The following is a 25,673-nucleotide window of genomic DNA, read 5'->3' as shown; positions in this document are numbered from 1 at the left end:
ATACACGTGCAACGCTAACAAAACATATCCCAAATGTGCCATGTTTTAATACAAAACACCATTTTAATCAACATTACTTCACCATATTCTAAACTTCTGTTTTTTGTAGGTTCACCAGAGCCTGTCACAGATTGCTGGGGACGGACAAACATACTGCCAGGAAGGAAACCCCAGATTTCCAGTTGCAAATCCAACCAAACTCACTGGTATGTTTTCACATAAGGAACATAATGTTAAATGTATTATATCCTGTCTTGATCAAAGCAGGCAAAAGGCATACTGTTTTTTATCTTTTTATTTTTTTTATACAAATTCTAGATTGTATCGAAAATTTGACATTTCAGTGTCTATTTTCTTTGTTTGATTATGTTTTGGATGGGACCCAATCACCAGACGAGACCAGAATATGTGTGTGTGTGTGTGTGTGTGTATGTATGTGTGTGTGTGTGTATGTATGTATGTGATATGTATATGTATGTATGTTAAATTATTTTATATATATCTATTCAAGATATACTGGAACTGTTCACTTTTTCCATATAACTTTCACCCCCAGTTTCACAGACAAGGCTCAAACTGGTCCCAGACTAAAATGCATGTTTAACTGAAAGCAAATTACACTTGCATATCTTAAAATGTCAGTGCCATTGTTTCTTTTAAGATTCACAACAGTAATGTTTTTTTCTAAGGCATATTTATAAAAGTCCTAATTGCACTAAGGCCTAATCCTGTCATAATCTAAACCCTATCTGTGAAACCGGGCTTCAGAGTTTTACATATTAGTCCAGTGGTTCAGTTCAACACTTTGTTCTCTGGCTTTAGATGGGAATAGACAGTGGCATTTAAAAAATAAATTACACCTGCTTTTTCTCTCGTGTGTATAAAATAACAAACTTTTTTTTTTTTTTTTTTTTTAAGCTCAATTGCAATAAAGATGGATCCGGGATCTTGGAAGCTTGTTAAAAATAAGGGTTTGATTTCATGTTACAACAATTTTGATTTCTTTGCTATCTTTAGTGTATAAATAAAATATTATTTTTTCCATTTAGATATTTTTTTTTTTTTCAGGGTGTTCCAGCTCAGTTGGGATCTGTGGACTGCGGTGTATTCATGCTAATGGTAAGTTATTACAGTGGTTTTGTTTCCCCATAACTTTTATTTTACGGATAACCCAACATCCATAATTGTCATCAAAAGATTTCTTTAAAGTGAACATTATCTGTACTACTTTTGGAGGAACTGCGATTCCCTTGTGCTTTTGTGTGTGTGTGTGTGTGTGTGTGTGTGTGTTGAATGCTCTGTACAGGTCTTGTGATATGCAACAGCTGACCCCAAGACGCCTTTCTACGACCTCCGAGGTCATCACCGGACCATCTTGGACTCGGATGACAATGTCGACTTACCCTCCTATCTGTACATAAGTGTAGAATTGTTTTAACTTTGTTCTTTTGCCAATGAGAAGTAGCCAACATATATGTACTGATGTCAATCATGCCTTCAGAAATGGTATAACTGGTGTGAGATTTTGTGTACAGTAGAGTCTCTGGCCTGCGACCCCGTGAGAATTTGACGCCTGGCTCTACCGATGAAACTATTCTTCAGTAAATTTGTACTTATTTGATTGAACCTCACGACTCCTGGTCTTCTTTCATCATATCTGGTCCTGGGTCTTTAAGCTGTTATTCCCTAACACTAGAAACATTGTAAACCATGTTAAACCGTGCTAGAACATTGTAAAACGTTTTCAAACTTTCTGGCTAGGCTTTTTCAAGCCAACTTAGTTTTTCTATGAACTGTAACATCTAGTTCAGAATTGTTGTTCATTCTGATTTCAGAACAACAAATATCAAGCCTGTTTTTAAAGTTATAGCTGTTTTATAAAACAAAGACAAGAATGTATGGAAATACTACAGATGTAAAACTGAACTTAAATGATAGCAAAATATGTTTTTTGGGTCATTGAGAATTATTATTATTTTTTTTAGACAGGACTTTCATTATTTGTTTAATGAATGTTTTTGTACGTTTAATAAAAATACAATATTATATAGGCATTCATTTATGTATATATTTCATTATTTGACAAACATGTACACATATTTATACACGTTCAAATTCATAATTTCAAGTGTAGCTTAATGTTTGTTTTTTGTACTGTGTCTATGATCTTCGTTACTTAATTTATATTTGATAAACCTTTTTAAATCAATTACAAATGTAAGTATTTTATTTAAATAAGTACTAAAATGACGTACTTCCTGACGTACTTCCTGCTGCCAGCTGCCGATTTTTCGCTGAACCCCTACTGACTAGTGAGCTGATCGAGACGCACCCTTGCAGTCCTCATGCCCACTTGAACACTTTGGTCACATTCCTGAAAAAAGTCATTTAAAGGGATAGTTCACCCCAAATGAAAATTCTGTCATCATTTACTCGCCCTCAAGTTGTTCCAAACCTGTATGTTTCTTTCTTCTGTTAAACAAAAAAGATATGCTGAAAACAGTTGACTGTAGGCTGTAGCCATGGACTTGCATATATATATATTTTCTCCTACTATGGAAGTCAATGGCTGTTTGGTTACCAGCATTCTTCAAAATATCTTCTTTTGTGTTCAACAGAAGACAGAAATTCATACAGGTTTGAAACAACTTGAATCTTCATTTTTGGGTGAACTATCCCTTTAAGTAGACAAGTGATCAAGCGCAAACCCGTTTATTTATTTATTTATTTTTGTCTATAATAAAGCCTAGTTTTTACTTTATTTAGTTTTAGTTAAAAGAAATGTAATAAAATAAATTTATATAAAATAAATATAGAAATGTTGAATTGACAACTGAAAATACTTTTTACGTTTACTTATTTTATTCTATTTCAGTTAGTGTTTATTCTATTTCAATTAGGCTAATGAAATGTTTTTATGTTTCAGTTTAAGTCAACGATAGTAATCCTGCCTCATCATCTAGCTACATCTGTTTATTATCTTTTTAAATCATTATATACTTATACAAATCTTTTTGTGAATAATAATATATTTACATTTTAAAAAAGAAAACAATTGAATCTTTCAAAACTACCATTCAGAACTAAATTGTGGTAGTTGTACTTCTGTGCTCTAACCAAAAGATGGCGATAGAGATGCAGAAGTCGCCCTGCTTTAGAGGGATAGTTCACCCAAAAATTCTAAATTCTGTCATCATTTACTCACCCTCAAGTTGTTCCAAACCTGTATGAGTTTCTTCTGCTGAACACAAAAGAAGATATTTTGAAGAATGTTTGTCACCAGACAGTTGATGGACCCCATTTGACTGAAAAAAAAAAAAATACTATGGAAGTCACCTCCCAGATTGTGTAAAGGTAAGATAGTCTTATAAAATAACTCCTTAATATTTTATTCTAGGCTTATGGATTTACTGCTTCTGCTTATATATGAAAAAATATATACCATCATATAAAGGGCTGTTAAAGGGATACTCCACTTTAAAATGAAAATTCTGTCATCATTGACTCACCCTCATGTTGTTTCAAACCTGTATGAATTTCTTTCTTCTGCTGAACAGAAAGGAAGAATATCAGTAACCAGACATTTTCTGGTCTCATTGACTTCCATAGCAGGAAAAAAAAAATACTATGGAAGTCAATGAGACCAGAAACTGTCTGGTTACTGATATTCTTCTAAATATCTTCCTTTCTGTTCAGCAGAAGAAAGAAGTTCATAAAGGATTGAAACAACATGAGGGTGAGTAAATGATGACAGAATTTTCATTTTAAAGTGGAGAAGAAGATCAAAATACTGTTCTTAAAAAAAAGGTATGTGGCTGACATCCAATTTGGTCATTTTTCAAAAACATTTTTATTTCAAAAACAAGTTTAACAGAACTGCCATGCGCACTAATGTAATGTCATTTCATCCCGCTGTTCACTTTGGAGAGTTAGAGAAGGGAATAAGACAGGGAAGAGAAATAAATAAGAACAAATGAACATGATGGGATCAGAAAAAAATCAGAACGGACAGCAAAAGTGCACCAAAATAAGAAGTTCACCACACAGATCATTTCAAATATACAAGCTCTGTTTGTTCGATTGTCTGAGCATGATAGTCCCACGACAGCTGTTTAAACTTTAAATACAATCCAGTAATAAAATTCTAATGCACCACTTCAAAAAATGACCTTTTTATTTGATTAAGAATAAAAACGAGGAAATCCCTCACACTATCAATACTTGCAAACGAGTATCAAAATTATATTGGCAACGTTTTGGTCTCATGACCTTGATCAGGCATATAAAATGAAGGTCACGAGACCAAAGCGTTGCTAATATAATTTTGATACTCGTTAGCAAGTATTGATAGTGTGAGGGATTTCCTTTTTTTTTTTTTTTTTACCTGATTTGGTCTTTTCTCCGACACACCTTTCACCTGCAGGTGTTCCATGGTGATTGCTAATATATAGTTAAGAAAGAAAAAAATAACCACAAAAATGGACAAAAACCCTCTCCAAAAATACATAACTTGTTCCCTCTTGAACTGAAGTCAAATATAAGAGTCCTTGTCCCATATTGCCTATACAGGATCTTGTTTTCCATTAAAAAAAAAAATTTCTGTTTCAAATTTGTATCTTTCTCATTGGGAAATTGTGTTTTGCTTGTTTGTGTGTTGCTTTTGTTTTGCCATAAACCTCACTGCTTTTTGTTAGATTTATGCTAAAATAAGAAAAAAAAAAATGCCACTAAATTTCATTTAAGATATATCATCTGAAACCATGTCTATATTAAATAGAAAATGTATCTTGTTGGAGATATTTAGACATCTATACTGGAAACCAAGAAAAATATTAATTTAAAAATCGATTTTTGTTGTTGTGGAGTGAAAGCGTCCTCCTGACGTTTGGTCCCAGGTCTCACTCGTCTCGTCCAGTTTTGAGGTCTCCCTGATGAGTGACATCTGTCCTCATAAAGAGCTGCGCACTCATTCTAGCCCCTCCACTCTTAGAACATGCCCGTTTCCGATGCTTTGGGACTGTACAGGTGCTTCACAACTCGTCCTTGTAGGTGGCGCTCTGCAGACCGGCCGGGGGCTGGGAACCCTTCAGAGTTTTATGGGACCCCCTCCAGTCCGTGCGCACGTTGTCATCGTCCCACAGCGTGGAGGTCTCGGTGTCGCTCACCCACTCCGGGTCCCCGGCGTAATGGCAGGGCTGCACCAGAAGAGGGTGTGTGGAGTACGCCATCAGATTCCGATTGGGAAAATGGGATTTGTAGTCCTCGCTATTGAGAGGTGAAAAACAGCAAAATAAAATGGTTTCCAGTAGCTGAACTCTTACAATACAAACGAAAAACAGAAATGTTGCGAAATATTATTACAATTTAAAACAGCTTTTTTCTATGTGAATATATAGTTAAGTGTAATTTATTCCTGTGATCAAAGCAAAAAAATAAATCAATACTTTTATTCATCAAGGATGAGTAAAACTGATCAAAAGTTACAGTAAAGACATTTATAATGTTAGAAAATATTCTATTTTAAATAAATGCTATTCTTTTGAACTTTCTATTCATCAAAGAATTTTGAAAAAAAATTGTACACAACTGTTTTCAACATTGATAATAATCATAAATGTTTCTTGAGCATCAAATCATCATATTAGAATGATTTCTGAAGGATCATGTGACACTGAAGACTGGCGTAATGATGCTGAAAATTCAGCTTTGATCACAGGAATAAATTACATTTTAAAATATATTAAAATAGAAAACAGTAATTTTAAATTGTCATAATATTTCACAATATTACTGTTTTTTTATTTATTGTTTTTTATCAAATAAATGCAGCCTTGGTGAGCAGAAGATACTTCTTAAAAACATAAAAAATCTTACAGATCTAAAACTTCTGACCAGTATATATATATATGTGTATATAGTTTTTTTCCCTAACTTGAAGTATAATATTATATTATATAATATAATTATATCATATCATACTTCAAGTTAGGGATATATATATATATATAGATAGATACGTACGTACGTACGTACGTACGTATGTATCCCTAACTTGAAGTATAATATTATGTAATATTCAAAAGGCATAATAATATCAATAATAGCATTAATATTTAATAATATAATATTTATACTATATCATATTTATACATCTAATAAACCCTATTCCTAACCCTAAGTATGAGCAATAGAAAAGTAATATAATATAATGTAATGTTATGTAATGTAATGTTATGTAATGTATTATAATATAATTGGGATTGACTGGTCTGTATGTATAATTCCTATTTTATCCCAATTTTTTTTAAAAAGTACTAGTGACGCTTAGCCTGGAAATCCAGACCAAAAGATTAATGGTCTGGCATCGACTAATGAAACTCGGCCAGCTCGAGGGGCGGCACCAAGCATGCATTTGAAAATCTCACTGCACGCAATTGGATAACACTACGACCAATCACAACAAGCCTCATGCGCTTAGCTACCAGCGGAGCTAACTGGTAGATTATACTCTTACCGTATCCGGTCGGCAAAACAGCAAAAACGCCCTTCTTGCAAAGGAACGATTCGAGCGCCGTCTTCTGTTCCTCTTTTAGATAAAAAGCCAAGTCTAACTCGTTCATTGTAGCGGCCAAAGCCGTTTCAAACAACTGGTGTTCATCCATAGCCATCTTGCAAAGTTTACTAATGACTTCGACGTCGCAGCGCTGTCGTCATCTCGTATTTATATCGTTGTTATCTCTTGAAAACAGCACACGTCCAAATGATCTGACGGCACGGGCGGGTATAGATATATAAATAGATGTCGCCTTGGCTACTGCAGTTCATTGGAACGAAACCGTAGCCAAGCGACATCTAGTGTATATATCTATACCCGCCCGTGCCGTCAGATCATTTGGACGTGTGCTGTTTTCAAGAGATAACAACGATATAAATACTGTTCGTTTTCTCACACAAACCGCTCGTTTCGTGTCTTAGGCCATCAATGTGTACTTATGATGGGGAATTGTTTCATTTGGACGATGGGGAATTGTTTTAATTTGGACTCTGTGCTTGAGTTTTGAGCCAGTGACCATAGACCTGCATTATATGACTGACAGACAAGAACGGTTTGACCTAAAAATATCCAAATTGAAACTACTGCGGAAACAAAGACACCTACATCTTGGATGCCCTTGAGGTAAGCTAAAACATATCAAAAATTAATTTCAAAGTGAACTATCCCTTTAATGAGCATCATTACTCGACGCCAGAGTGACTCGCTGAGCAAATTCAACTTGTGTTCTCACGAGAACTCTGGGTTTCCAGGGTAAGTGATGCTTACATCACAACCTTTCTAAGGAAAGAGGTCACCGCTTATCTATTTAATGTGTCCTTTGGATCCAGAATCAGAAAGTGAATAACTTTAGGGCTTGTGCTGCTTGACTTTACCCCAATAAATGAATCAAGCATCAATTACTTTCAGCAAAAGCCTGCAGAGGTACTTCATGTACTGAGGGTGTTGGCATGTCCTGGGCCAGCTGGCAGACGGCCCATGGCTTTGTCAGTTCTGGAAGGAGAGCAAAGCAAACGCCGGCTAAAGTAGCAGCTAATTTCACTGGAATGCAGAACGGGGAAGCCAGGCCAGGCCAGGGCAGGGTGTTTAACGGGTTAGCCGTCAGCGGGGCAGTAGCAGCACGCCGGTCTCTACCGGGAGAGCCGTGGATCGATGGAAAGATTGAAAAACGAGAGGAGAACGCTGCTCTGATCTGTCTCTGCGGGGATGAGGAGCTTCAGGCGGGACGTGCCGAGCAGAATGAATAAGAGTCAGAGATGGAGAGGAAACGGACAGAGGAAAAGGGATGGCATCATGCCAACCCACAGCACAAACAACCAGTCACGCTGAGGAATCAAAGCTATTGCCAGCTCAAGATCGAAGTTTCTTTCTTGGCTTAAGTCTCAACGCTCTGTCTATAAAACTCAAATGACTTGTACAATTACATAGTGAGGAAACTATGTCGAGAGTTTTTAGAATAAAACTCTCCAAATCAAAGCACACATTTGTGTCAGTCCTGCTTTGCAAAAATATGTTCTCTTTTATTTCTGGACTGTAACTTAACTAGACTACTAACATTTTATTAAAAACTAAACTTGTTTAACATATAATCAAGGAGAAAATGCAAGTATGCATATGCCTTTATGGTGAGAACGCAAACTTTGTCAACTAAAATTAGAAACATCGCTTTTATAAGGGGTTTGCAACAAACCCCACAAATCGTTTTAACATTTAAAGTATGTTTAGTCCCAGTCTCTGGAGACTTGAGTGTCATACTCACTTTGGGTGCTTGTCATACATGATGGGTAGGAACTCATCCACAGGAAGCATCTTGGATATGGGTTCGGCGTTGAGGAGCTTCTGAGCTCCCTGGAGAGAGATGGCGTAAGACAGCGTCCAGTAGGAGTAATCGGCGTACACCAGATTCCTCACGTTCTCCACTGCAACCTCCTCTCCAAGGTTCACCTTCTTCCTGCCCAGGTATCTGCAACAGATCCCACAGCAGTAAAGCCTCCTGATGGGGCGCTATATCATCTGTCAGGAGTTGTACAGCTGGGTTACCCATGCGTATTTTAAAGTGCCCCTATTACGCTATTTTAAAGGTTCCCAGTTTAGTTTTGGAGGTCTTCTACAACAGGTTTACATGCATCCAATGAAAAAAAAATTCTCATAATATGCATTGCAACATCTCCTCTTTTACAGTGTCTAACGGTTTGATCAAGGATTCAATCTGTCTAAACTCGAGAGCCTACTCTGCTCTGATTGGTCAGATGACCCAGTCTGTTGTGATTGGTTTACTCTGCTCTGATTGGTCAGATGACCCAGTCTGTTGTGATTGGTCTACTCTGCTCTGATTGGTCAGATGACCCAGTCTGTTGTGATTGGTCTACTCTGCTCTGATTGGTCAGATGACCCAGTCTGTTGTGATTGGTTTACTCTGCTCTGATTGGTCAGATGACCCAGTCTGTTGTGATTGGTCTACTCTGCTCTGATTGGTCAGATGACCCAGTCTGTTGTGATTGGTCTACTCTGCTCTGATTGGTCAGATGACCCAGTCTGTTGTGATTGGTCTACTCTGCTCTGATTGGTCAGATGGCCGGTCTGTTGTGATTGGTTTACTCTGCTCTGATTGGTCAGATGACCTGGGCTGCGTTCAGCCCCGACAAAACGTTGCACAACGTTTTTTTTAAACAGAAACGGTGATGTGTTGAACACACTGTTCTGATGACGCAAGAGTTGCAACTATGGCAGCTGAGAAGGCCATTCTTTGTGTTCTTTGTGAAGAATTTTCTGAGCCTGATGAAGTCGGTATAAATTTGTGTTTAATACTACAAAATATGCCCGATGTTACAGTTACTGCACTTGCCGCCCAGAACAAAAGAGAACATCCCAATCGAGTGAAGGGATTTGTGGAAACTGAAATGGAAGCACACATCTTACCTAATTCAGACTAAAACACATCTATTTAGCCTCACATACTGACTTTATTTGTAGTTCTTACTGTTTTAATACCCTGTATTTTCTTTCTCATTTTTAGGAAAAGCACTTAATTACCATTGTTTATTTCTATACCAAATGTCATGCACTTGCAATGAAGCTAAAAATATAAACAACTACATCATTATGTTGATATCCTATATTTTTACAATAAAACTTATGACAAACATGTCTTCTAATATTCTCAATTGTTGCGTATACCGAGCTGCATCGAATACATTTGTAAATTACTTTCCTTGAACCCTACATTGTGCGAGTTCACTTTAATACCACGTGCTTTATATACATGTTGCTGCTGATTGGACTGCAGTTCTGACACACCCACCAAACAAGAGAAAACATATCTCAAACCCCGTTGCACACCGGTGCACGCCGTTTCCAGGAAACATGACGTTCAACCCGGAAACCATAGCAAAACGTTGCGTACCGTTTTGAACTTGAACGTGCCCCCAGTCTGTTGTGATTGGTCTACTCTGCTCTGATTGGTCAGATGGCCCGCTCTGTTGTGGTTGGTCTACTCTGCTCTGATTGGTCAGATGACCCAGTCTGTTGTGATTGGTCTACTCTGCTCTGATTGGTCAGATGGCCGGTCTGTTGTGATTGGTTTACTCTGCTCTGATTGGTCAGATGACCCAGTCTGTTGTGATTGGTCTACTCTGCTCTGATTGGTCAGATGGCCCGCTCTGTTGTGGTTGGTCTACTCTGCTGTGATTGGTCAGATGACCCAGTCTGTTGTGATTGGTCTACTCTGCTCTGATTGGTCAGATGACCCAGTCTGTTGTGATTGGACAGATGACCCAGTCTGTTGTGATTGGTCTTCTCTGCTCTGATTGGTCAGATGGCCCGGTCTGTTGTGATTGGTCTATTCTGCTCTGATTGGTCAGATGACCCAGTCTGTTGTGATTGGTTTACTCTGCTCTGATTGGACAGATGACCCAGTCTGTTGTGATTGGTCTGCTGTTTAGTGCGTGTCAGAAAATAAATGAATAAATTGCAGCTTCCAGGCCTCAGCTACAACTACAGCGATTGAGGGTCAAAGTAGACGTTGTTTACAGACAGACAATAAATATGTCTGGCATTATACATGGCTGGCATTATATATGTCTGGCATTATGCAAATATGTTACAAACCTATGTATGTTTGTGCAGGAAGTGAGACTGGAATTACCGATGACTCGTTTCAGGCAGTTCAGAATCACTTCTTTCTTTTGGGAGACAATAACCCCATTTATCGAGCACTTTGATCTTTGAAACTTTGCAGACCTTTTACAGTCACAACAGCTATATCATATACTACATGAAAGCTAATATCTAAAAAAGCATAACAGGGGCACTTTAAATAAGATTTTTTTAAATGTTTACATAGATATAACAAGTTTATGCTATACAAACTAAAAAACAGAAGTGTGTAAAAAAATCTGTAAAACGTAAAAAAAAGTGACAAAGCCGAATTTAAGTTTTCCTTATAACTGCAACAAAAGCAATATTCTGATTCTGGTTTCCTCAAGTCTCCACGACAACCGTGTGACAGACAGGTGTCACTCACATGATGTCCCAGTCCAGCTCCACCTGCTCCACCTCCTCCATCAGCCGCATCAGACGGCGTTTAAAGTTGGCTTGGAAACGGATGTCATCCTCAAAGATCAGCGCCTTGTCTAGCTGCATATCTACCATCTGTGAGCAATAGATAACAAATCATTTTGACTAAAAACAGCTTATTTTATTTTAATGTTCGGGGTCAGTAAGATTTAATTAACCATTTTATTCACCAAAGATGCATTAAATTGATCAAAAGTAACAGACACTACTATTTCAAAGAAATTCTGTTCTTTAAAACTTTCTATTTATCAAAAAAATCCTGAAAAATGTTATCTTGGTTGCAAAAACTGTTTTCAACATCATCAAATCATCATATCAGAATGATTTCTAAAGGATCATGTGACACTGAAGACTGGAGAAAATTCAGCTTTACATCCATGGAATAAATTTAATTTTAAAATACATTTGCATTGTAATAATATTTCACAATATTACTGTTTTTACTGTATCTTTTGATCAAATAATAAATGCATCCTTGATGAGCATAGGAGACTTCTTTAGAAATCCTTGCAACCCTTTAAATGGCAATGTACAATAAAATATCCTGAAAAAATGAATGAATGCAGTGGTGTAAAGTATTTGCGTAAATGTAATTAATTACTGTACTTAATTATATTTTTGGCTACTTTGTAGTTTTACAGAGTATCAAATATATTAGCAACTTTTACTCTCTACTTGACTAAATTTTTTAATAATGACATGTACTCTTTACTCCAACACATTTGTGGTAAACAAAAGTGCATACAGGGCATTAAAGGTACTATATCTTGTGGGTTTTGCCCTTGTTCACCCAAACTCGTCAACAGGGCTACTTTACACTAAAGCGAGTGCATTATTAGCAGGTAGTTGCTGAATCGCAAGTGTTTCTTACATAAGGTGAGGGCATGACGAAACCAGCGCGTCCAGTGCAAGTAGACTTTGACTATTTAATTTGACTTAACATTATTTTATAGAACTTTGTGAAGGATATTGGTTTACTTATGCCCTTTTTGAGCAGTTGAGCTTAACTGAGAATTGAGTGTTTGTAGACATTTACGAGTGTTGACCTTGATTTATTGCAATTTTGAGAAAAAAAGAAGAAAAGAAACATCTGATTGCTCTCCTCACAATTCACCTGTATCATGTTTTTCACTGGCATTGAGGACTAGTGAGCCTACATTCAGTATGGGTAATATTCTTTAGTACTGTTCAAATCAGATATTCTAAGACTTTTACACAAGTCGTATTGGAATTGGTGACTTGTAAATTGTAATGGAGTACTTTTCGCTGTAAGGTTATCTGTACTTTAACTCAAGTATGGTTTTCAGGTACTCCTCGGTCTGAATGACACTGCTTTAGATCAAATATTTAGATGAAACATTTGTTTCAATAGTTTTAGGGGCCACTGACCTCTTTCCAGATGTAGTAGTGGCTCAGGAAGCAGCCCACCTCTCCCTTAGTCAGCGTGCGGCCAGAGAAAGGGTCATAGTAACCGGGTAAGAGATCCACACCTAGAATCTTAATGTCGCTGCTGTTCAAAGCGCTGCATGCACACACACAATTGAAAACACAATTATTGCATTATCTGTTGATATGAACTAGAATGCATGAAGATTCTTATAACAGTAAATGTCTATTAGAGCTGCATGATTAATTGTTAATAGATCAGATTCAGACACCCACACAATCTCATTCCAAAATGATAATTTATAAGTAAATGTTATAATAATTCAGATGATCACAGACGTACTAGGATATAAGTTCATAGTTCAGATATAAACACTGATGTCTGCGGTAGTGATCAAAATAGAGTAAATCACCTTTTTGAAAGAAACTTCAAGCTTCAAATTGATTGGGCAGATTTTCTGAACGTGCTCCTCCCAAACTTTGTTAATAAAACATCATTAAAAAATGTATTCTAAAACACTGATTCATCCAGTAATGAGTCACTGAATCATTCATTTGAACATTCAATTTGATTACATATTTTTAAATAGATTGCAGAAATGAACATTTTGTCAGAACCTCTAGTAAATTGCATGTTATTTTGTTTAGTTGTCTATTCAGAATCGTGGGAGAGTCGCGATCTCTATTTTAAACCAAAAAACCTGATTGTCAATTTATTCAGAATCGTGCAGCTCTGATGTCTATTGTGCGTTTATCTATACTTACGCTCCATCTATGGCATCCACAACTTTAGCGTCAATCTCAAGCTCATACAACGACCATAACATCCTGTCCCTGCGGTCTGGACGTCTGCGCAGGTTTACCAAGTAGATCTGAGGAGAACACACACACACACACACACACATGCAAAATATTCTATCAAATGTAGTGATTGCTGTAGCAGAGTATGCACGTTGGAGTATGCACGTTACCTCATCAAAACCCATGAGATCTGACTGTTTGGGAGGAACGTGGACATAGCGAGAGACGTACATGGGCGGCCCGTGGACTGCGGGAGAAACGAACTCAATTAGGACTCAAATCCTTGACAATGATTCTGTTTGATTAAGGAGCTAATAGCTAATTAGCACAAGCTTAGTACAATCGTCACATGCAGTGGGGTCCAAAGAGTCTGAGACAACACTGAAAATCACACAAGAACATTCTTAATTTATTATGATCATTTAAGTTTTGTAGAAGTCATTGCTTTGAAAGTCTGTTTCCACCTTGTGGTAAAAAATAAAAAGGGTTCTTGTGACTTTATTTCTCATAATGGGCTTTAACCCTAAAAAGGGCGAGACAATAAAAAGAAATCAGAAATTAATGTATTGCTATTTTCCATCTTATTAGGACACAAATAAAAAAAGAAGTCATAGTTAATAGTTAGTTAATAGTGAAAATTGGACCCTCATCTAAAGTGTGATAATTACTTCTATTGTCTTTGAAATATGGGTAATGTGTTTATTGTAAACTAAAATATACTTTAATGACATTTCTATTCAAACTTGTATGTTATTCAATTCAATTCACATTTATTTGTATAGCGCTTTTACAGTCCACATTACAAATTAGAGTAATCTGTTATCAGAGGAAACCGTCTAAAATATGTATTTCAGAAATGTACATGTACAAAATCACAGTTAGCGAAACATTTATTAATTTAAACAATGTAATAATTTAAGGCAGAAACAATGAGCTCATTGAAGTAATGAATACTTGTTTGTTAACAAATGATTATGACATTTAGAAGGTTATGTATTTAAACTAATTTCTAATTACACATTTGTTATGAAGTTGCAATTTAAAATATATTAACTTTGTAATATTGAATAACATGCTACAGTTAAAATGATAATCAAGTACTTTACATGTGCTTTAGTATGTTAGCCAACACATCAAAATAAGTGTACTTCTTTAAATCATGACAAAAGATTATTAAAACATAATGATTTCAAATGTATTTTAAAGTAAAACTTTCAATCTGACATTATTACAAAGTGCACTTAGTGTACTTAAGTGTGTTCAGAAACATAGTCATGAAAGTGTACTATCTTAGTGTACTATCTTAGCACATCTAGTGTACTATAAGTGTCATGAAAGTACACTTAAGCAGCCTTATATATATATATATATATATATATATATTTCATATTTTATTATCTGCAAGTACAGTTTACAAGTACAATATATTTGTAAAGTTTGAAGTACACTACAAGTGCACATTCAATACACATGCACTTCTTTTTCACAAGGGAAAATACATGCTAGCTTAAGTGCTGTTATCATTAAAGCAAAAAGGGGAGCATGCCGAATACTACAACATTCGGAAACTAATGTACATTTTAAAGTTATTGCAAAAGTGTTATGCTGATAATATCATTCAATAAAAAAATTTAAATGTCAGTGTCACTCACTCAAAGATTCCAGGTAAAGGTGGACAAAATTGATTCGATCGTCCTCGACCGTCTGATGAGGTTTCGCAGGTACGTTCAGATACCCATAACGCACCTTGTTGCACAGATACATCTGAACCTCTGGTTAAAAAAGTGAATTACATAAGATAAATAAATATTGTCAGCAATTGAATTCACTATGTCAGCTCTTTCAAATGCTATTTGACTATCCTAAAAATGTTGGACACAGAGAAGAATTTCCAAACTAAATCCAAACGTTAAACTCATCATATTGCATAAGGGAAATGAGATACGTTGGAGTCATCCAGAAGGGGGCACTGTACCCGATATCCTGCAGGAGAAGGCAAAAACGATGATGTCGTCGAAGGGCCAGGAGTAGTCTTTGTGAGGGGGGTGAAAGGACACTTCCCTGGTGCCCTGTTTGCGCAGGTCCAGCAGGATAGTGGAGTGGACCATCGGGACAGGATAGCAGCCCAGCCTTTGACGCTGCTTTGTGGGGAAGTACTCAGCGGTGCGACGATAATAGCCCTGAAACAGGGAGAAAACTGTGAAAAGTGTTTGAGCAAACAGCATCTGAACAGACCCATAATGAACAATTACCCTCAAAAGTGATGTTTTTTGTGTGTGGAGATACTCACTTTAACTGAATAGAGGACTTGTTTTGTTACATTGTTTGCGCACACAGCTTGACTCTCATTATATGCTCTCGTATATGTAGCATTGAGAAATCTGATTCATTTGAATGAGTTTGTCTGGACAATTCATGTAAATGAACCCATTTTTTATGTCCTTTAGTATCAAAATATGTGATGGCAAAAAGAATATATATATTTAAATAATGTAAATATTATATATATATAGAATATATATATATTCACTACTGCTGAAAAGTTTGAAAAGTAAGATTTTTAAAAGAAAAGGTTTTTAAAAGAAGTCTCTTCTGCTCACCAAGGCTGCATTTATTTGACAGAAAAATACAGTAAAACAGTAATATTGTGAAACATATTATTACAATTTAAAAGAAGTGTGTTCTATTTTAATATATGTTAATATGTCATTTATTCCTGTGATCAAAGCTGAATTTTCAGCATAATTTCTCCAGTCCAGTGTCACATGATCTTTCAGAAATCATTCTAATATCCTGATACGATAGGCTACTCAAAAAACATAACTGATTGTTATCAATGTTGAAAACAGTTGTGCTGCTTAATATTTTTTTTATTCGATGAATAGAACGTTCATCAGAACAGCATTTAATTGAAATAGAAATATTTTAAAACACTATAAATGTCTTTACTGCCATTTTTCATAAATAAATGCATATTTACTGAATAAAATGATACATTTCTTGAAAAAACTCGTAGTGACCCCAATCCTTTGTATGGTACACACACACACAATGCAGTTAACTATTTTGTATAAGCTTGCCTGTAGTTTAAAGAGTAACTCTCGCCAAATTGCAACCTAGGCTATTTTTGTTAATCCACCCGAGTCAAACATTTGTGTAAAAGCATAATTAGAATGGAAACGCCACTTTTAAGTTTGTCCGTATTTTCGTTTTCGGTCAAAATGCCAAAATGTAGATGAACAAAAAGAGCCTAGGTTGCAATTTGGCGAGTTACCCTTTAACTAATTTAAATCACCAGTAGTCTATACATTTAGAAAATACCAATGCTCTTAATATTTACACTTTATTGATGTGGCGTATAACAAGATGAAATGTTAGCTATCCCTCATTGCGTTTTAAGAACATACACATGTACACACACTAATACACACTTCCAAGCTGGAAACTCATGGTTCTGTACCTGTGGAGTGATGCCACACCAGTAGTTGGAGTATGCTGACTGTGAGTCCAGCATGGGGGCAATAACAGACTTATTCTCCGCCATCAGGAGGTGCAGGGTGTCCGGGTTGGTCAGGATGTTGTCTGTGTCTGAATACTGCAGATGAGGAAATAAACGCAAAGAATGTCATTAATAGTCCTGATATTATAAAATGATATATTTGAACATTTTCAATTGGGGTTTAAAGCATATCACAGTAGTAGTTCTGTGATTTTAGTGTTATTAGACCTCAGCGCAGCGTTTGACACCATTGATTCCGATATCCTTGTCTCTTGCCTAAAAAAGATGGTGGGAATTTGGGGCATGGCACTTGAATGGTTTAAGTCCTTCCTCTCTAACAGGTCTTTTTCTGATCATTTTTTCCATTGTATAGTGGGGTTCCCCAAGGATCTATTCTTGGCCCATTCCTGTTTTCATTATATATGCTACCTTAACTATTGAAATTGTTTACATCAAATTAAATCATGGATGGTTTGGTGCTCCGTACACCCAAACTTTTTCCGATCTGGGCATTTTGGCCCACTTCTGTAAATTGGTGGTAAAGAATCTTGGTGTACAGTTTGATAATTCTCTGAAATTTGATAAAACAGATTAATTCTGTGGTTAAATCCTGTTTTCTATTTGAGATCAATAGCAAAGGTTAAACCATTCCAGTCTTCTAGTAATTTAAAAAAAAAAAAAATGCTTTTATTTCTGAAAGACTGGATTACTGTAATTTACTGTATGTGGGTGTTATCATCTACAATAGGTGCAAAACGCTGGTGCCAAACTTTTGAAAGGTACTTATGAAAACAGCATGTAATTAGCCTAACTAGACACTGGTTGGCAATTCAATTTAGAATTTATTTCAAATTACAGACCCTTGTATATAAAGCATTACACAAACGGGCGCCTCCATATTTAGTTTACCTTCTTCAAGTGCATAAACTACCTAGTACGCTAAGGTCAACCAGTCAGAAGACTTAGTTTCTATGACCAAGCTAAAAAAGACCAGCTCCAAATCGTTGGATAAATTTAGCGCTACATCTAAGACTAGCATCTTCATTAGGTTCTTTGAAGCGACATTTAAAATGACACCTACTCTCATTAGCTTTTGATCCGACTGGTTAACTTATAAAGGGGCTCAAATATATTTGATGTATTTGAATCGGTCTAGATATTCGCAAAAATGATTCTAGTAAACTCCAGCACAATTTCTATTGTGACCCCAGTAAGAACTGAACCTCCATGAACCTTTGAGAATTTGGACCTGGTTTTAATTTTAATTTTAATTTTTTTTATATATTCTGATTATAGATATTTGGGTGTGAATGATCCAAAATGGGGTGTATATGCTTTAACTGGGTCATACCAGAATGTAGTCAGCCCAGCGTTTCTTGGCAAAGTTCAGCGCTGCCTGTTTGAGCTTCATAACATACTCATAGCGGCCGTTAGTCCAGTGCTTGGGCCCCAGCTCACCCGCATAGGACCTGTGCAGATAAAACAAGCAGTCGAATCAAACTTCACTGGTGGTGCCTAAACTTACAAACATCCAAACGCATTTTAGAGTTGTGGTTTAATCAGGACAGCAAATCTTCCAATCGTGCATGTTGTGTGATGATCGTCTCACGTGGGTTTATCTAAAGGTCTCCACTCCACATAGTGATATTGTGTTTGCATGACGGTGAGCCATTCTCGCAGGATCGCTGTTGTGTTGTCAGTGTTGTGGTCTGTTGCTGCCCTACAGGAAACAAAAAACAGAGAGACAGCAATTGATTAGAGACATTGGTGTCATTTAATTGTGTCAAAAGACCGGTAAAGTCATGTGGTGCATCCGACATGCAGAAACATAAACAACATAAGACAGGAAGTGATATCATAGCGAGGACCCCTGATCACCTTCATGATATGCATGCTAAGGTCAACAAGTCTCTTAATATATGGATAATTTGCAGTTTTTATGACAAGGAAAAGTTACTTCAGGTTGTAGAATGTCATGTGGTGCAACTACCTCCAAAAATGTAATGATATTTATGAATTAATATATACTTTTTGTTTTTATCTTTAAAAATATATATTTAACTTATATTTTAACTTTAAAAAATAATAATAGCCTAATCAAAGGTTTAGTTCACCCAAAAATGATAATAGTCAAATCATTTACTCTCCCTCAGGCCATCCTAGGTGTATGACTTGATTATAGTTTATAAAGTAATAAAAATTTATATTTTTCTTACAAAAACGCATCAGAACCCCCTGGAGCCGTATGGATTACTTTTATGATGGATGGATGCGCTTTTTGGGCTTCAAAATCTCAGGTACCATTCACTCCCATTATAAAGCTTGGAAGAGCCAGGATAACTCTGATTGTGTTTGACTGAAAGAAGATTGGCTTGAGGGTGAGTAAATTATGGGAAATGAAAAATCATTTTTATTTTTGGGGTTGAACTTAACCTTTAAAATGTGTACATTTATGTATTCAAGGTTAAAGGAAATTATGGTATTACTTTTTACTTGGTAGTTACACCACATGACATTTTTAGAGTAATTAAATTTAAACTTCAGTTGGATATGGTATAAAAGTTGTTCAAAACTCTATGAAACCAACATGTACCTGGCCAATGTGTTTTAAACTACATTTTAAAACGATTTTTCCATTTCTTTATCTAGGACACTCTTATTTGTCATTGACCCATATACTACTGAGTAATACAAATTAACTATGAGCTAACATGTAATAACAGATTATCCTATTTGTGATGTAGCATCTGACTTCTTGTTTATTTAAGTCACAAAATAAACGACATAAAGCTATTTTGAACGTTAAATCGCACTAAATGTATAGTAGTATATATATTTAGTATAGTAAATGTATAGTAGTATATATTTTCAAAAAAAAATTAAAAAAATTGTATGTGCTAGAAATATAATAAATGTATTAAAGGGAATAAACGAACTCATCCTGAACGTTATTAGTTAGGGGGAAGGGGGTCTACTTTTGGGGGACACTCTGCAAAAATCAAGGGGAGGAGGTGATGAAATGCAAATAAGATTGGCCTTTTGACATCTACAAATAGTACAAAGATAATCAGCCATGTTAAACTGCAGGGAAGAAGTCACTTACCAGATAGAGATGCGCTCTTTAGGATAGTTTAATCTCTCGAGAGCTCCGAGGTAATATGGTAAAGAATGAGCGGCGTTCCGTGCGATTACAACTATAACGACCGTAGGCGGCTGCATCTTTGACTCGTCGGTATAATTTTCCTCGGAAAAGTAACATTGTGCTACCGCAAGAATGGTCCAAACAGTTATAATCCCAGATAACATTGTTTGATTTTCGATGGGCCGCTGCGTCGTTGCACAAACAGTCCCATCCGCGTCAGCAGCTGAAGGAAAGAGGGCTCTTCCCTAAACTTCTCACTCCCCCTCAGTTCTCCGTTCCCCCCTGAAGGAGCCAACGTGTTCTGTTAGCTGTGTTTGAGTTACAACTTCCGTGTGAGGATTTTTTTCTCTCTCCGAATTGTTACATTATATGTTCAGTGTAACGTTTACATTCACTATTGGAATGTTCGACGGATGTTCTAAACCTCGACTGTTACATTTTAGAATGTTAAATGTTGAGTTGACGTTTCGCTACATTGTTTCGCTAGCTTAAAGGTTTTAGGGTAGAATGTCGACGTTTGAGGATTTTGTCGGAGCTTATAGTGATTTTCCTTTTCGCCACCAAAGAGTCTTAACCACTGCAAATTTAGCGATTAGACAAAAAAAATTTTTACTATCAAACTAAATCAGACATTAATAGAGATAGATTAATGTGATATTTTGTCTTGTTTAGTCAAAATCCCAAGAGCACAAAACTACTAAATTTTTGTAACTTTTTTTTCCCTTTGTCACTCACTGACTGAAAGAAACGACGAAATTGATTAAAACAAAAACAAAAAAAACTGTCTCTTTGTCAGAAACTAAAACCACGGCGTCATCAGAAAGCAACGAAGGTCTGATTACCTAAATCGAATCTCGAACATTAACAAGCAAATGTCAAACAAAAAAAATATATTATTTAAGTGCTTAGATGTAAAAGGTTATATTTTACAAAACAACCACAAAGTTCTAGCTGCTTCTTTCATCAAACGTTTTCCTACAGTGAACAACCACAAGAGGGATGTGTTGAGCTTGTTTCACAAATTAACCAAAGGGAATTTTAATATGACGTGTCTCCATCGGTTTGACATCAGAAGAGCTATTTTTTCAGTATTACAGATAGACAGACAGACAGATAGACAGATAGATAGATAGATAGATAGATAGATAGATAGATAGATAGATAGATGTTATACTTTAATTTAACCAAATCACTTTAAAAAACTCCATATTGATTCAATCTTTTACTGGTTGTTCATCTACAAAGGAATGCGAAATTGATCAGTGGCCATCCACACTATTGAGTCCTTGTCTTTATGAATGCTGAGATGCTCCTTACAGAGAGATCAAGTGAAAGAGAAGCTCAATGACCAGATGCCGCAGAAGAGCAGAACCTTGGAGGGTGTAATCAGAAAAGAAAACAGCCTGCAGAGAACAAAGAGATGGAGGTGCTGAGAGAGAGTAAACGGACTACGGCTGACATCCAGCCAAACTGATTTCGAGTGGCCCTTCTATCATTGGCCAGCCGCATTGCCTGTAACAAATAAATTAGCGGCGTGCTCGGGCTTGGTCCGGAGACCCGGGTCAAAGGGAGTGTCGTTTCACGGTACCCACGCCTACCCCTCCAACCCCTGGCCCTCGGAGGGCACTTTCCCAGCGCCTCCAGCACAGCCAACCCTGAGAGAGTTCACCAACATCCCGACTAACTTTTCACTGCTGGGTCAAAGGTCTGAGGAGCAGGGCAGCAGGGTGTGGCGGGGGGTCGAGGGCACACAAGACAACTAGCCCGGGCTCAAACATTTATTCAGAGAAGGAGGGGGCCATGTTCCCCTGGACAACTTTGATTAAGCCACTTTATCCTATGCCTAGTGGGGGGTCTGCCGTGAGCCTATGGATATACGAAGCCATGTGGCATACAAAGTGAAAGGGGGGTCCACTGGTCCCAGCACCTCGGCAGACTCTTTCTTCACTGGGTCAGTCACAATCCCTAAAAGGGCAGCTGCAACACTATGGGAAAGCCTCAAAGTTCGTCCAGCGTTTCGATAATCAATAACATGTTCCCATACAGACGTCTCACGGCTCATCAGCTCAATAACTGTCACTCACGGTCCCACGCTCAGCTCAATCGCACAGACTTACTCAGCAGTCGTGAAGTGACAGTCCAACACTGAATGCCAAATTAGTTTGAAGCTTTTTTGGGAGGCTTGGTTTGTAGAAAGACCGGCTGTGTTCTCAATGGACTACAAGCACACTGCTTAGTATGTTTAATGCCATCGGAAAAACGCGCTTCTACCTACATTTTTGCAAAACTCACAATTCAAACATACAATTCACTGCAGTTTATTGCGAGTCTTTGCACAATACTATGTGATGACCTCAAAACACAAGTGCATGATTTGTAAACTAATACATTTTGACATTTACATCGCATAACCAGCTGTATATGTGTAGCTTTTCTGATGTAGTAAACTTGCTCTGTTTTTTTGCACCTGGTACTGCAGTGCACTTGCAAAGCGGAGCATTCAGGTACGAGTCCCGTCAAACATGAGTCACAATAAAAGAGCTCAAAGACTTGGAGAGGCAGCTAAAACGGCATGGTTGCCTCAGCCAATGTGTTTTTTAGGGTCACTCACCTGATATCTCATTTCCAAACTGCTGCAAAACGTACTTCATAAAACGTTGGCAGATTCATGTTCATCTGTTTTAGCATTTAGCAAAAATGTCGCCACTGGCACATTTTCCCAGTGTTCCCAATTTGTTTGGCACAAAATGTTGGCACAAATCTTGCTGGTAATTAAGCGTGTAGTGTTCACTTATTGGTTTGGAAACAATTATGGTTGTTTTGAATGAAATTATAAGTAAGTCTTTATGTCTTAGTGCCTTATACCTCAGTGGAATCCATGGATCAAGGTGAACAAAACAGATTTCAGTGTCGTCATGAAAAAAATTGCGTAATTTTGGAATTTGCGTAACTTTTCCAAACTCCTAGACCGTTTATCGAATCTTCACCAAGGCTGTGTCTGAAATCGCATATACTCTCATGAGTAGGTACTTATTTTGAATAATGAATTACTTCACAACTGCTAAAAAAGTATGTTCTATAGGCATATAGCATGAGTGTGTGTAGTATGAATGTAATCTGGACGTACTACATTCGCCATGTTGTCATTATCATGTGACCTCAGCGTCAGTGACGTCATTCAGAAATGCTCTCCCGTGGCCTCATGGGATAGTAAAGTGGCCATCGAATCCACACTTCAGAATCTCTCCTGAAGAAGTAGGTCCTGAAGAAGTTACTACAGTACATCCAGCACTGTGAATTCGGACATACTTTTTTTTTGTCACATACTGTTTTTCACCTACTATATATGCGATTTCGGATGCAGCCCAAGTTTTGTCTGTTTTGTCTGCATCCGAAATTGCATTCTTCCTTACTGTATAGTAGGCGAAAAACAGTATGTGAAGGGTAGTACAGTATGTCGGAATTCACAGTATTCATAAAACTATAGGTGAAAAGTACATTACTCAAGAGAGATTCTGAAGTGTGCATCCATATCACACTTTACTATCCCATGAGGCCACAGGAGAGGATTTGTGAATGGCAGTGAAGCAACACTGTAAGTCATATGACAATTATGGTATTACATTCATACGACACACTTTCCTATTATATAGAATGTACTTTTTTTAGCGGTTGCGATGTAATTACTTGCTCAAAAAAAGTATCTACTCATAGAGTATGTGATTTTGGACACAGCCTAAAAGTTACCAAAATCTAGTTGAGTGCATTCTAGGGGTATTCTATAGAAAATGTGCATGCTTTTTACTGGAAAAATATGTGAAGAATAGTAGTATGCTATTTTGAATATACCCACCACTTTCTGAAGCTCAAAAAAGTTAGTCTGACTAATAATACCACCAGCACTACTGTGAAGGTACAATGCATTTCAATTATTTTCTGTCTTTGTGGCTGATTCTGCAAAAAGATAAATCTTAAGGAAGGAGAGCTACTGGGGATGTGTTGATAGTATAGATAAATTGACTGGTAATCAGACCATTGGGTACCTCATATGTTCCCATTTGGCCAATACTGCGAGATGACCAAAGCACTTAGACGAAATTGCCTCTGTAAATCTATAGCAGTGTAGTGATTTTGTTCCATCAGTAGAGTGGGATTCAGTGACACCTTTTTAAGCAGACGCATTGCTTAACACACTTCTGAAAACCACTGCTTTTTTCATATTGAAGTGTTAAACTTTGCTGAATAGAGACCCATCTAACAATATTCTGATATTACACGTGATGTACTGGGTGATGGACACCGCTGGTCTGCCTCCGGGCTTGATATTTTACAAAAGGCCTTGACCAATAGTGACCCTTTCATTTAATTGTTTTATATTGTCATTATTTTTTTAAAGAAAGATTTTAAGATGCTAATATTATTTACTCTTTCAAAAACCCATATGCCATTTTTTTACACAGTTCTTTTCATACAATGAAATGTACTGTAAAATGTACACAAATGAGAAACAGTAAAATTTAAGTCATTATTCACAGTCAATCTTAGACGTCAAATCCTTCAAACGTCATTGTCATCAAGTGTCTTCTAACCAAATATTGTGACATAAACATCCATACTGCGCCAAAGGCCTATATAATAAACATATATTTTTGTGTTTTAATTTTTTTTTCTTTGATTTTTTTTTAAATAGTATTGAAATTTTATTTTAAAAGGTATAGCTAAAAAAAAAAAAAAATCCTGTCATCCTTTATTCACCATCAAGTCGTTTCAAAGTTGTACGACTTTATGTATTACACAAACACAAAACTTCCTAATAGCTTTATGTGAGAATTATATAGGAATATTAGTCACAATTCACTTCTGTTCCAAATCTCACATTTGCATTTGTTCAAATGTGCAAACGCATATTCTAAGTTGGGTTTGATGTCACTAACACCAAATTCTTGTGCTTCTCGTAACTGTCGTGGTCATGTTTAGTTTTAGTGTCTTGTTTAGTTTCTAGTCATGGGCTGTGTTCGAAATTGACCCCTATACCTTTAAATAGGGCACAATTTGAAGGGACAACCATTTGTAGTGGTTTTCGAAACCATAGTGGCCCTGTCCCAAATAGCTCTTCCTACGAGTCCGCACTTTCGTGATGTAATACTGCTTTGACTGTCAGGAAGAAGTCTGCTGCAGAGCTCACTTCAGTGCGGCCTTGGCAAAAGGCCAAGGCAAAGGGGGCGCTCGGAAATCTGGCAGCTCCAGTAGTAAGATGAAAAGATTTATCTTGAACTCTGACATGGAAACTAGTATGTATAAACCTTTTAATAAAAATAAAAAAAGAAAGCGCCCCCCTTTGCAGTCGATATGCGCTCTCGATGATACTTTCGCCGAGCCTGTGAACTCCACAGCAGACTTCTTCCCGACAGTCAAAGCGGCGTTACGTCACAAAACTGCGGACTGTGGGGTGCCATTTGGGACAGGACGAATGTACGCTCAACAGCTAGAGAATACCCACAATGCACTGTGAGAGTCGACCATCCAGAGAATTCCCACCTTTCACCAGAAGATGGCGTCCGCAGCTGAATCATCCATTCATCCGTTTTACAAACCACTGGTCCAATGTGGCTACAGTGTAATATAATACAAGTATACGTTTTTTTAATTGATTATTCATTTGTTTAATTAAATTTTATCCATACAGAGTTCAAGATAAATCTTTTCATCTTACTACT

At 36.9% G+C, this 25,673-nt stretch overlaps 1 protein-coding gene across 1 annotated transcript; it reads right to left on the bottom strand.

The window, feature by feature from the left end:
• Nucleotides 1–4,426: 4,426 nt before the first annotated feature.
• cercam (cerebral endothelial cell adhesion molecule) lies at nt 4,427–20,938 on the bottom strand. Its single transcript, XM_084401326.1, has 12 exons — nt 19,918–20,938; nt 18,424–18,534; nt 18,166–18,283; nt 16,776–16,910; nt 15,291–15,495; nt 14,968–15,087; nt 13,486–13,562; nt 13,280–13,386; nt 12,518–12,650; nt 11,076–11,203; nt 8,313–8,516; nt 4,427–5,265 (listed from the first exon to the last, which is right to left on the bottom strand). The coding sequence occupies exons 1-12, from the start codon at nt 20,118–20,120 to the stop codon at nt 5,031–5,033; spliced, it is 1,776 nt and encodes a 591-aa protein (XP_084257452.1). The 5' UTR covers nt 20,121–20,938; the 3' UTR covers nt 4,427–5,030.
• Between the last annotated feature and the right edge of the window lie 4,735 nt (nt 20,939–25,673).

The sequence above is a fragment of the Rutilus rutilus genome (assembly GCF_951802725.1).
Source record: "Rutilus rutilus genome assembly, chromosome: 25".
NCBI lineage: Eukaryota > Metazoa > Chordata > Actinopteri > Cypriniformes > Leuciscidae > Rutilus > Rutilus rutilus.
The sequence above is the reverse complement of the archived record's forward strand: the minus strand, read 5'-3'. Positions and strand labels throughout refer to the sequence as shown.